Source organism: Cyclopterus lumpus, chromosome 13 (assembly GCF_009769545.1).
Source record: "Cyclopterus lumpus isolate fCycLum1 chromosome 13, fCycLum1.pri, whole genome shotgun sequence".
NCBI lineage: Eukaryota > Metazoa > Chordata > Actinopteri > Perciformes > Cyclopteridae > Cyclopterus > Cyclopterus lumpus.
In genome coordinates this window covers 17,535,581-17,549,476 of record NC_046978.1, presented here as the reverse complement: position 1 = coordinate 17,549,476, position 13,896 = coordinate 17,535,581, and the positions used below count along the sequence as shown (strand labels likewise).

Below are 13,896 nucleotides of genomic sequence, written 5' to 3'. Positions count from 1 at the left end.
CACACTCACACTCACACACACACACTCACACAAACACACACACGCGCGCATGCACGCTGTTTTTTTCTCGCCTGTGTATTTATAGCCCGGCCATTGCCGAGTGTGTGATTAGCTCTGCCTGGTGCCCTCCTCTAGAGAAATGATCCTCGGTGGCAGCTGGCACAGTTTTTAAAAAAACTTTTTTTTACCTCCGATCTCAACCCACCGCCGCTCCCTCGTCTGCAGCGATGTGACGAGCACTTTACAGAACCACCAGGAGGAGCGCCAGCGGTTCTTTACATGCCGGTTGACTGTTGATCGTAACATCTTGGTTGGTGCGAGACTTGGTGCACTAATGCTCTGCCGTCTTTTCCAGAGTGGCAAAAAGACCGTGAAGGCCGTGCTGTGGGTTTCAGCCGATGGACTCCGGGTGGTGGACGACAAAACTAAGGTGAGCACACGCATTTTATTTCTACTGCCGTCGATCACTCTGCAACAAGGTTCAAGGGGGGGAGTGTGTGTCCTACAGTCTTGTACAACACACTCCGCAGAGGCCGTCTGGCTCAAAATCAGTTTAAGACATGCAACAAATGTCTATATTTGTCCCACATTGATGACACCACCATGAATCTACTGTCTTGATGCTCCCAGGCTAGTGTGTGTGTGTGCGTGTGTGTGTGTGTGTTTTCAAAGCTGACATATGTTACCCATGGTTTCTTGCTGAAGGTGCTTAGTGGGGGAGGGACGATCAAGTAAACATAGATATACACACACACACACACACACTTGAGGAGTGTCTGGCGGCAGGGAGGCCTCCAACCGAGAGCTGAGGCTCTATTGAAAGTCGAATAAAGAGCAGAGAATAGAGAGAGAAGCCTTTTTTGTGTGTTTATCTTCAGAGGCCACACGTGACCTCACCTCTCCCCCCCCCAATTTAATCTCCCTCCTTTCTTCCCTTCGATGATGTGTCCTATCCAAACATATTAAAAGATAAAGCCGACAATGTGTTATCTTTTCTTACATTTTCAACAAACACCAAGACCAACAATGAAGGTACCGCGAGACACTATAGGCTACAACATATAACACGTAGTAACGTAAAAGAATATTGTAATACTTTATCTATCCCATCTGTAGATTTCACATGAATTCACCGGAAGGTTTTTCCCCCAAATATATATATATATATATATATATATAAAATACTTTATGTGTTTAGATTGTTGTGCCTTTTCTTTTTCTCTTCAGCTTCTATAACGGTCGTTGTGTAAAAATTGGAACTACGACAATAATTTTAAGTGAGATTCGCGTGAATTTAACCCGTTTTTTTGTGCTCAGACTTTACTCGCACTTTATAAACACAGCGGAAGCACTATTATTGTTTACTAGTATTATACTATTTGTAATTCAAAACATTTCTAATAATCCAGCCTTGTAAAAGTCCAAACAATTATTGATAAAAATGTCCAAAATTAAACATGTTTATATCTAATGAAATATTCGGTTACACTGGATACCCAGCAGCCATCTAACAGCATAACAAATGACCTTTACTTAACCACAATAGGATAAAATAATTTTCTTTCCATGTTACTTCAGGTTGAGGACGTTATAAAATATAACTGCAGACATTTTAGGCTTCATTCAAAAAGCCTCAATTGAAAAATAGCAACGTGAACTGTGTCCCTCGCAGTGATGAACACACTAAGAACTGCATATTTTAGCACCTTTTAGCATCATTTAGCATCTTTTAACTCAACAACTTTTGGTTTTCACGACCTGTTTTGACTCGTTTTCAACCCGACGTCGAAGCGCCGATCGTCAGCCAAACACAAAGCTTTTCATACGAAGTTAACGTACGAAGATTTGACAATCCTTCCATCTTTCTCCGTCTCCGTGCATCAAAACAAAAAATACATATAAAAACGCACACAAATACAAAAAGTAATACGAGTATCTCACTGTACCGAAAACCCTTCTCACCTCGGTACCAGCATCCTTCACTAATCGGCCCACAATGAAATGGACTGTTATTCTTCTACCTCTTCCTCCCCTCTTTTCTCCTCCTTTCCCCCGTCCTCCGTCTTCCTCTCCCGTCATCCTCCCCTCTCTTTGTTTTCGGCGACGCTACAGGAGAGGAAGTGTGTGTGTGTGTGTGTGAACCCTCTCCTCCCTTTCTTCTCCCTTCTGTTTAAGAAGGTGAGCCGAGGGCCCCTTAACGTACACAGAAAAAGGAGAAGGGCCCCCTTTTATTTCTCTCTGTGGCGACCACCGGCTGAATAACCCTTTTTATGGAAGGAAGGGCAAGTGGTGGAAACGTCCCAGAGATGAAAAGAGGGTTCAGTGTCGTTAGCCTGGAGACGATCTTCTTTTCTTTGTGACTGCTGGATGTTGTAAATAGGTCGGAGCGAGAGACGGTTTCATGAGGTCAGCAGAGGTCAAAGGCCGCGTGTCGAGCACCGACTAAACCATGTCGGATGGGATTTGATGCAATCTGAGTCTCTCTCTCTCTCTCTCTCCTTCAGGACCTCATCGTGGACCAGACCATAGAGAAGGTCTCGTTCTGCGCCCCCGATCGCAACTACGACAAGGCCTTCTCTTACATCTGCCGGGACGGCACGACCCGGCGGTGGATGTGCCACTGCTTCATGGCTCTCAAGGACTCGGTGAGGGCTTTTTCTCTTCGCTGGGGTCACGGGAGCTTTTTAGTCTGTCGCGCAGTATTTTTCCTTGTTCAATTTTCGACAATGTAACGATTTTTGCGAAGTTTAAATACGATTATGAAGCGAACACTTTTAGATTTTCGACACAATCTTTTCCTTGATGGGCACTTTATACCTTAGTTTCAGTTAATATTGCATATTTTTAATGTGCGGGCAGAGGCTGGCACCGTCACCTTCGCCCAATGTCAGCTGGGGTCGGCTCCACCCCCCCCACAACCCTGAATAGGATAAGCAGGTTTGGATAGCGGATGGGTGCATGGTATCATTTTCCAATGCGCGTATCATTTAGATACATTCAGTACAGCTTCTAACCTCCAGCGTTTCCATCTGACTTGACCTTGGGATGAGGATTTTTTTAGAAACAATGCTGCCGTGGTCTCAATCCCGTGGCGGTTTTAATCAGCTTAGACCGTGGGATAGATTACTCACGGCGGCGCAGACCTGCGGGATTAGGAGAGGGGATTAGACTGAAGCCCCGGTGGTGTTATCTGTCCATCTCTGTCTGTCTCTATTTCCACCACGCTCTCCATATTTATATATCTGCTCATCTTAAACGAAAACCGTCTCTTTCCCATCGTGAAGAGACGAGGAGTGACGACAGGAGGGAGAAAGTAAAGGGAAAGTAGGGATGAATTGGCATGTTGGGTATTAGATGCATTCAGGGGCATGAACTCATTTTGAGGTTGAGTCAATTTTGCGCCGTAATCCGATTTTCTCTGTGACGGTTTGTATGAGCTTGATTTTGATTAAAACACCTGCGCGTGTAGGTCGAGTGCAGACGCGACCTTTTGAACTTGTGTGTGTGTGTGTGTGTGTGTGTGTGTCCGCCAGGGGGAGAGGCTCAGCCACGCGGTCGGCTGCGCCTTCGCCGCCTGTCTGGAGAGGAAGCAGCGGCGGGAGAAGGAGTGCGGCGTGACGGCGTCCTTCGACGCCAGTCGCACCTCCTTCGTGCGCGAGGGCTCCTTCCGCTCCAACCCGTCCTGCCAGCAGAGCTGCAGCGGCGAGCGAGATGACAAGCTGCAGGACAAGAAGAAAGGTAGATTCCAAAGTGCGTCCGTGACGCTCGCGCGAGTGAAAGACGAGCACGTGCACTGGAGATCCACGGATTATGTATCCGCGTGATGGGGGGGTTTTGAAACAAGGAAATGACCCGCTTCCTCCCTTCAGAACAACCATCCGCCGTCCCGGCCCTCCCGCCCGGAACCGCGTCCCCGCCCGAGGGAGCGGCGTCCCCCATGGAGCGCCCGGAGCCCGGCGGGCCTCACGCCATCCCTCGCCGCCACGCGCCCATCGAGCAGCTGGTGCGCCAGGGCTCGTTCCGCGGGTTCCCGGCCCTCAGCCAGAAGAACTCTCCCTTCAAGAGGCAGCTGTCGCTCCGCCTCAACGACCTGCCGTCCACGCTGCAACGCAAGACCGACTACCAGGACAAGAACCCTGGTGAGTGGAGAGGTTTGTGAAGTGCTGCTGGTGGTGACCTTCTGACCTTCTGGTAAAGAAGGAACCCCCCCTCACCTCTCTGCAGAGAGCCCCCTCGAGTTTTTGTAATTTATATTTCAACTTAATGTGTGATTTGGTGTCAAAGTCCCAAGTTATTGTTTCGTTGATATATTAATACACACTACACCGTGTACAAATATATATGCACTGCGTAAAACGCATACTCCACCTAATAATTTAATAATAAGGCTTTTTACGCGTTTATGGGTTGTCCAATATTTCCGTACGTTGCCATGTCGTGAGATCTCAGGAAAGGCCTGGGAGGGAATTTCTTCCGATTTTTGAGTTACCGTTGCTCCCCCGTAACTCAACTCAATAATTCATAAAGTAATTTATCGCAAACGTCCAACAGGATGAAATTTCCGAAGCGATGATAAACCGCAGCTCGGCTCGTTGACGGAGGCGTACGAACCGCGAGGCGGTAATTCTAGTTATTCGTGTTCTTCCCGGAGACAATGTGTAATTCTTCACTTTAATCCCAGCGCTTGTCTTCCATTGAATGCAGGCCGAGACAAAAAGCAGTCGTGGGAAGTGATGTTATTAATACTTTTAAGCGTCTGTGAAGCTCGGAAAGCTCTTTTTTTTAACAAAGGACAAATAATACCAACTCACTTACCCCCTTAGAGGGACGCACATCCACGGACACGCCCACACAGTGCGGTGCCACCGGATCAGAGGGCTGATTATAGTCATTAGGAGACATGAGAGGGTTGACGGCGATACTGAACCACAACATTCAACTCCCACTCTCACTCATATCCACGGCTTCCATTTCCGTCTCCTCTATTTCCCCCATGATGGTTAAAGTATATACCCAGTCGTGGTGAATTTGATGCGGTTTGAATCCTAGATGCTTTTTTTTTTCTCCCTACCTGACACACACACACACACTCACACTGCCTCCCTGCTCTCTTGTGACTCTCTGAACAATGTGTGTATTGATTTGTGTGGTCCTGGTTAGCCTTCAGCGAGCCCTCTACCAGCCCCTTAACCTGCAACTGCACTGAGAGAAACACACACACACACACACACGCACACATACACAGACACACACACACACATGTGAGGTGCTCAGAGGGCTTCTGAGGGAAAGGGGAGGATCACAGGGTTTTTGCAGTACAAAAACTCTTTAAATCTTTAATGGGAGACCTTACACATGCCTCCAGCGCCCTCTGCACCCTGCAGTATAATTCAAGGCCCGTCGCCACACAATGCATTCACAGATGAGAGAGATGGGCGTGTGTTGGATGAGTGGGCTACAGTAGATGGATGGTGGATGGTGGAAGCGAAAACAGGAAAGGATGAGGAAGTGGAGGAAGAAGCCATGTTCTTCTGTCTCTGGGGTCTTTCGTTGTGACGGGAGGGATTAAGGGACAAGGAACGAGGAATTGGATATTATATCTATTTATATCCGCGTTCTGTGCAGGAAAGGTTACAAAAGCTGTAGTCCAAACCCAAATTCAGACGGGGACATTATTCAGGCTAATCCCTTTCGCTGGTGGGATCAGTTACAGTTTGGATAAACTGAGCCAAATGCACCTCTTCAACCGCTCCAATGCACCAGCGACATAACGTACATGAATATAACCCTAGATATTGTTTGCTCTGTTAAACAAATGAATTAAAAAAAATGTTTCTCTCTCTCTCGTTGTCGGTTTCCACCTCCTTTCTTTTCATCTCCATTGTCCTGCCCTCTCCTTTCCCCACCTCGCCTCCCCCTCTTGCGTGTCCCTTTCTTGCTAGTACCAGAGATGGATATGGGGTTGCCGTGTGAGGAAGACTGTGGCATCAACGCCCTGTGTAGCCAGATCAACAGCTCCTTCACCGATCCATCGGAGGAGCTCTTCTCCAACCCTCCTTTGCCTGCAAATGGCCCGCCGACCTGCACGGTGCCCCCTGCCCTGCCTCCACCACCTGCACCAGTGCAGGGTAAGAAAGGAGAACGGGTAATAAAGAGCACACTCTGAAATGAGCTGCAGCGGTGGTCTAAGTCTTACACTTTATCCCTCCTATAGGCACTTCTTCCTGGGGCCAGCCGGATCCTCCGCTCCACTCCCCTCCTCCCGTTTCCGTGGCGATGCAGATGCAGATGCAGATACAGATGCAGATGGGACACAGGCGCACGCCCTCCGAGGCCGAGAGATGGCTGGAGGAGGTGTCCAAGGCTGTCAAGGCTCAACAGACTCCTCCCCCGGGCCCCGCCATCCCCATCATCCCTGGGCCGCCCTCCGTGTCGAGTCAGCAGATGTCGAGTCAGGCGGTCATATCAGCTGCCCCAGTGTCCACGGTCCCGTTGCCCCTCGGCACCATGTCCAAACATCTCCTGTCGGGCCCCTCTGCTCTCTCAAGTCATGTGCCGATGCCCCTCCCACCCATGTCAATATCATCAGTTCCTCTAATACCAGGCCCCCCAGTGTCGGGCCCCCCGATGTCTCTACCTTCCATGTCCATTCCCACGATGTCCGGTCCGAGCATGACTGGGGTCTCCATGATGCAGCCCTCCCTCCCCGGGCCCCCCGGATCCCTTCCGAGCTCCATGCAACCCTTCCCCTTGGCTTTTGATACCACCCCGGCTCCCGTGGGAATGTTCTCCAGCCAGTCCGTCCAACCGGCATTCGTGCACATGCAGACCTACATGCCGGGCCTGGCCAGCAGCATGACATATCCCAATGCCAGCGTCCCTGTCGTCGGCATCACACCATCGCAAATGGTGGCCAACGTCTTCTGCACCGCCACATGCTCGTCTGGTGCAGGCGGAGCCATGAGCTCGGCCTTAGGAGGACCCAAAGTGGGGGCATTCGGAGCAGTCGGGCAGCACCATCCTTACCCGGGAGTACCCAGTGCAGTCGGGCACCCGGAGGGTTTTCCACACCGCCGTTCTCCCCCACTCTGCCGTTATCAACCGCCATCAATGGCCTCCCGCCGCACGGCAGCTCCGCGATGGCCCTCCAGAACGGGATCAGCAACAGCGGCGGCAGCTGGCCGCCGGAGGGCAGCCAGCTCACGGCCCCGGCAGCCAGCGTTTCCCAAGACGACGATCGCTTCGAGGCCAAGTGGGCGGCGCTGGAGGCCAAACCGCCGCCTCAGCACCCGGGGAACAAGGCACCGGCTGCGGCAGCCAACCCGTTTTCCAACAATCTTCAAAAGACTTTTGAGATTGAGCTTTAAGCCAGAGTCGGCCTACCAAAGCTGTCGCTCTAGCCCTGGAGTTAAAAACCTGGAGAAAAGGCGGGCCCGACATGCAGGTCCGTTTTAGCCTCGCATCTGACCCGTGGGCGGCCGAGCAACTTGCCACCAGCTCTCATGGGAGTCTACGTTAAAACGATCTTAATTTCTTCCTTTTACGCTCCTGTGAGAGCTTTGGAGGACGTCGGCGGATTGCTGGGCTGCCATTGGAGGATCAGGTCTCACTGGACTTGATGGAATGAATTCCTTCGACTGCACACTCGCTTCCCACTTCTCTCCTTTCGCTTTTCACTTCTCCACTCTGGCTTTACTCGGATGCAAGTCCCTGGATGTACTGAATGTGACCCCCCTGAGGACATTACAGGGGGGTTGGGGGGGTTGGGGGGGGGAGACACAACTCAGTGGTTTATTTCTTTAAAAAGGGACTCCACTCGGATGCATTCCAAACCCACGAGATGTTTGTTTTGTTTTCCTGGTGGAGAATTTAGCGGATGCGATGACATCCGCAAGACGTGCAGAGATGCAGAGATGCAGAGATGCAGAGATGCAAGATGCAAAGATGTAAAGAAGCGATTGACAGACGATCAGACGGATGCTGATCTTAGCCGAGCACAGCAAAAAGTTTGGATACCCCGAAGAGGACTAGCCAATGATGTAAGACCCGATTCTACCAACCCCGAAAGGACTTACCGACTAATAGTAGAGATTTATGGCCAAATTATTTTATTTATTGTACTTAATTATTATTATTTTTTAACCAGTTATATATACTTAAAAATCAATTTTTTAAAGCTGTTGTTTTTTTGATGAGGGAAACTGCAGGTAGCAGATATATATAGCAGGTATAGAGGGAAAGCATTGTGGGAAACTGAGTTACGTAACAGGAACCCCCCCACCCCAAGCGTGTAGTTCGACATGTGGGTCAGTCAGTGGTTATATAGCGGCATGTTTCTTCCACCTGTTAGCCCTCACATATATATGCTCAGCTGCTGGGGGGGGGGGGGGGGGGACGCCATCTTGACCCCGCAGCCCATTTCTGTTGCTGGAAAATCTTCACTCAGGAGGTTTCTGGGACACGAGAAACCCCTTCAGGACACGGACGCTCTGGGCGATACGGCACAGCGGTCCCCTCGGACGCCATCTTCTCCCACGGGCCAACCCGAGGAACTCTTTAACAACTCAGTGGAAACACTGTACAACACTGTGGAACTAGCTTAAGAAAAAAAAACATTCCGACGCTACATATGCTTTTAATGTGTCAAAACACAGGGTATATAGTCCCATCACGAACAGTACGATTGTGTATTCACCCCCAGTTGTACTACTGTAGTAGTACTGCACTCATTGCAGATGATGGGATTGATGATGTGAGGTAAAAAACAAAAAGAGAAGAGGAACATGAGCAGACTTAAAATTGAAGAGCTGTGAGGAATAAAGGGGCGTGTTTTTGTTGGGATGCGGAAATTTGTTAATTTCATTTGATTGGCTGAGATAGAAGAGTAGAAGAAGAATAAGAGGGGAACAAAGACGAGGGGTAACCCGTATGTGAGGGACTGAAGGAGAGAACGGAGTCATCGTACCTTTTTTAAAATGAGATGGAGGAAGTTTGAAGAAAGTAAAAATGAGTTAAGATATGGAAAAAGATATAAGAGCGCGTGAAGATATTGAGAACAAAGACGCATTCATCGCACTGTCTGCGGATTTTCCCCTTCTTTTTTTTAAAAACATCTTTTGTCGCATCCATTCATGTTCCTCAGCTCCGTAAAAACAAAAAAACTCACAATTTAATCCTCATTTTCTTTCCTTTTTTTTCTTTTACGATGTTGCTTATTATATCATTGCGGTCCTCATAATGTGCACAACTATGTAGTCAAAAACTTCCAATAATACCAACAAAGAACTTTAACTCCCGAAGCAGGAAAACGCTCTCCATCGAAGGGCTCCATCTACCTGTTTTCTGCACGTTATATAACGACTGTAATCCGGACCAGAGATGCTGCTGTTACGTTGCCTGGGAATTGAATTGTATGGATATGGACTGACACTTATTAGGTTTTCCTGCTCATTACCTCCCCACGGTTTAATTAGGTATCTTCCTGTGGCAGCGATCCAGTCCGATAGAACAACAAGATGTATTATTATTATTATTCCATCTCGGGTCCTCCGGGGGTTTTAATGTCCTTTTTTAAAAGTTTTTTGGACGAATCAATATTTCTTTCTCACCAAAAACAAATACAAATGTCTCTCTCTTTCTCTCTCTGCCCTCCCTACTCGACAAAATCAATGCTTTTCTTTCTTTAAAAAAATATATATTTTAGCCCTCGACTCGGTTTTGTTTTGCCGGACCCTCCAAAATTATAACCGTATGATGACCTCATCAACCTGATTGTAAAAAAACAACAACATAGTTTAGTGACAGTAACGAAGCAAACCAGTGGCGATTTTTATTTTTAATCTTTATTTACAGAATTTTTGTATTTAAACCTACATATTTGTATTGTAATTACATTGTACAAAAGATAAATAAAGTAATATAATATTACTCCTGTTCACGTGTTGTAGGTGGTGGCTTTTTAGCTTTTTCCTTCTTCCTTTTTAATATCCTTTTTTTTTGTCATTCTCTCGATTCATCTCTCTTTCCCTGATGCTTCGTGTTCGTGTTATTTCTGCTTCCTCAGATCTCAACTGTTGACTCGTCTTACTTTGCATGTTGGTTTCCATCCGGTTTTTGAGTGAATTTAGGACGAAGAGAGAAAAGAATTGAAGAATGTGTGCATTTCAGTCAACTGGAGAGCAGCAGGTTCAACTGCCTTCTGTATTTAAATGGCAGCGCGAGGCTTTTCAAAGCGAATCGGTGCAAAGTAACAGAAATGCAAAGTGGGAGAAGCTAATTTGGGCACCCCCTGGTTCCAAAAATACATGTGTAATTATGTTCCACTGGTCAGGAAAACCATCAGTACAAAAAGATCTTCATCCAGAAATGAGAAAAAAATCAATCGTGTTTCAATCTGCTTACCACGTCTTTTTTTGTCCTCGGGATGCTCTTTTGTTGTAAATGGCCACAATGTAGCCGACACACCGAAGAGCAATGACACATTTTCAAAAGCAACGATCTTCTCACCCTCAGATGGAAAGAACATTAAAAAAGTGAAAATGTGTCGTTGCTCTTTAGTGTCGGCTACATTGTGGCCATTTACCAAAAGAGCATCAAGACACCTCATTCCCTTCAGTCCCCGTCCTTTGGTCTGTACCTTATTGTCACTCTCCTCTCAGAGTTATCCCCCCCCTCCCCCTCCATCCCTCCCATCCTCCAGCTCCTGGATGCAACTGTCTAACCAGCGCTGTCTTCCAGTCGGCCGGGCTGATCCGTGCTGCTGCTGCAGCTCGGGTCACTAATGGAACGAGACAAGGCCCCTTTTCTTCTTGAGGGCTGTGAGAAACGTGGTGGCCGCACACACACACACACACACACACACACACACACACACACACACACACACACACACACACACACACACACACACACACACGCAGCAACTCCGGCTCGGCCATTGTTCTCTGATCTGAGGACAGAGTCGGTGAGTGTGTGGCGGCCCGGAGGAGTCGAAGAGGGAAGATCAGCAGAGCTTTATGACTGTTGTAGAAAAACTCCTTCTTTAATTCATTCATAAAAAATCCACACGTGCAAAATGTAAAAATCCACTCCTGCACTGCAGGTTAAGATGGTATTGTCGATAAGAACATCCTCAATTTATTGGTGCAACTTCTGGCATGTTATCTTTCTTAGTTTAATTATACTTTTAATGTACCGTCTGAACACTACCAACCAATAAAACATAGTTAAAAATGGCTAAATGGCTCTTTATCTCATAGTCATATTCACATAATTCCTAATAACTGGCACCCCCACCCTTTACAACCACAGTGCCCCCCCCCCCCCCCCCAACCCTAGCTGTGCACATATACACTTACTTGCAGCAGCCTACATAGGAGATGGAGATGCGTGGTTGCCATGGCTACACAGTGAAAGGCTAATTTATAACTGCTGAAAAGTGCCACAGTCCGCAAAAAACTGCCACATATGTAAAAACCAAAGTGCCAGAAGAAATGATAGCAGCTGAAAATGCAATATCGTCTTAATGGATTCTCAAGGCTGTGTGTGTGTGTGTGTGTGTGTGTGTGTGTGTGTGTGTGTGTGTGTGTGTGTGTGTGTGTGTGTGTGTGTGTGTGTGTGTGTGGTGTGTGTGTGTGTGTGTGTGTTGGAGGACGTCCCCTGTTCTTTACTTGGCTTTTAAAGGGATAATTTCTGCGCATATAGCAGCCAAATGCTCACATTTGGTGTGTGTTTGTGTGTGTGTGTGTGTGTGTTATGATCACTCAAAACTACTTCAAGCTAATAATCATATCAGAGGGTGTGTCCTGTTATAAAGGTTGTTGCCACGTTCAAGTCTTTGCATCACTGTGTATGTATATGTATCTCGTTAAATAGAGATGGAAAGGAAGGATGTGTGTGCGTGTGTGTGTGCGTGTGTGTGTCCATGCAGTATGAATGTGTGTGTGTGTGCGCGTCGGTTTGTCTGATGGCAACGTCTGATAGCTGTATAAGCGTAGACTCGGTAATGGTGTTTGTGTAATGGGCCATGCCCGGATTGTCAGATCAGCACTGGAGAATGCATCAATGCTACAAACACACACACACACACACACACACACACACACACACACACACACACACACACACACACACACACACTGCATTGTACATTAAAGCTTTTACCTGTGATCGATATGATTTTTCCTATGTGACACATTAGAAATTAATTTAAGAAGTCTTGCACTCCAGCACTGTTTCTCAGTCTGACACACACACACACACGCACGCACGCACACACGCACACACACACACACACACTGGTCTAATGCTGCTAATTGCAATGAATACAGTGTTGGCAATGTGACCTTGCAGTTCTTGGAGCTATAGGAGGAAGTAATTACGTTGATTAATTGCACGTGTTTGCCATTGATCATTGCAGCAGCTTGCTTATTGTTTAGCACGCAGCTGGTTGCAAGTGACGCGCAATGAATAAAGCTTAAGCATTGTAACGCTAGGAGAGCAAACAGGACATGACAGGCCTCAGGAAGAGGGGTGTGTGTTTGTGTTTGTGTTTGTGTGTGTGTGTATATGTGTGTGTGTTTGTGTGTGTGTGGACTTTGGCCCTCAGGGTTTGACGCAATCTCAAATGCAAAGGCAAGGACACCCCCACACACACACACACACACACACACACTCTTTGGTGTAAAGCACGAGACGCAGGAAGTGCAATCTATTGTTGTTTCTTTGTGTAGGTTTAAAGAAAGAAAAAAAACACAATAAAAAAAACAAACATCTTGAACAGAGAGGCAAGACTTTCATCTTTGCCCAGAACTGCAGTCCGCTCACACACGCACACACACACACACACACACACACACACACACACACACACACACACACACACACACACACACACACACACACACACACACACACACACACTGTCAGCTTCCAGGCCCCCCCCTCCTGCCAGCAGCTGTCACTCATCAGCGCCGTGTGTCAGCGAGGACAAGAGATGACGGGACAAAGTCAATTTAGTGCTCACAACATCAATCAATTGGCATATCTACATCTTTCTTTGACATGACATCTCTATTATACCATTATTATAGAGTTCTGTGTAGTAATAATAATAATAATCATAATCATATAAAGCTATGTGCAGGTGAGGATGCATTATATGACGTGAAACACACGTGCGTCATCATACACAGACCTAATCAGCTCTGCCTAAGCCCCCCGTGGATTACACCACTTTAATACATTTCTCTGCACCATCTTTGTCGTATCAGGCTTCTTGAAACATGAATAATAACTCAGCTTGTAGAGAGAATGCTAATTTTCTGACTTCCAAATAGGACAGCTTTATAGTGAGACCCCCGCTGCTGGGACTCATCCAGGACAGTTAACAGTTGGTGGTCTGATGTATAATTTACTGTGGCGCAGCTCCAGTATTTCTGCTCGTCTACCGCCCCCCTGTGGAGAAACAGGACATCACACCATGGACCACACACCATATGTCATGTTATATACAGAGAGGACCGCCACAGGATTTACACAAGCCAAGACTCTTCTATTCTTCTTCATTGTTTAACTGCGCATGTCTGAAGGCGTGCCAGTAACCTTTAAAGATCACTAAATGGCTCTTATACAAAATGGACTTAAGGCATCACATTGCGTGACGAACACTGTTTTACACTCTGTCCCGGGGGAAGTCACAATGTTATTTATTTTTTGGAAGATTTGCAGAAACATATATTTATATTTATATTTATATATATATATTTATATCTTCATATTTATATCTTCATATTTATTTATTTATATATATTTATTTATATATATATTTATATATATTTATTTATACATACATATATATATATATATATATATATATATATATATATATATATATAT

The 13,896-nt window shown here is 46.7% G+C and overlaps 1 protein-coding gene across 1 annotated transcript in view; it reads left to right on the top strand.

Moving 5' to 3' along the window:
• numbl (NUMB like endocytic adaptor protein) overlaps positions 1-7,733 on the top strand; it is a 22,819-nt gene extending 15,086 nt beyond the window's left edge. Inside the window, 7 exon segments of the mRNA XM_034549213.1 lie at positions 356-430; positions 2,505-2,645; positions 3,534-3,738; positions 3,870-4,139; positions 5,943-6,128; positions 6,215-7,047; positions 7,050-7,733. Coding sequence (XP_034405104.1) covers positions 356-430; positions 2,505-2,645; positions 3,534-3,738; positions 3,870-4,139; positions 5,943-6,128; positions 6,215-7,047; positions 7,050-7,367 — 2,028 coding nt within the window. The 3' untranslated portion in view covers positions 7,368-7,733.
• Positions 7,734-13,896: the final 6,163 nt, after the last annotated feature.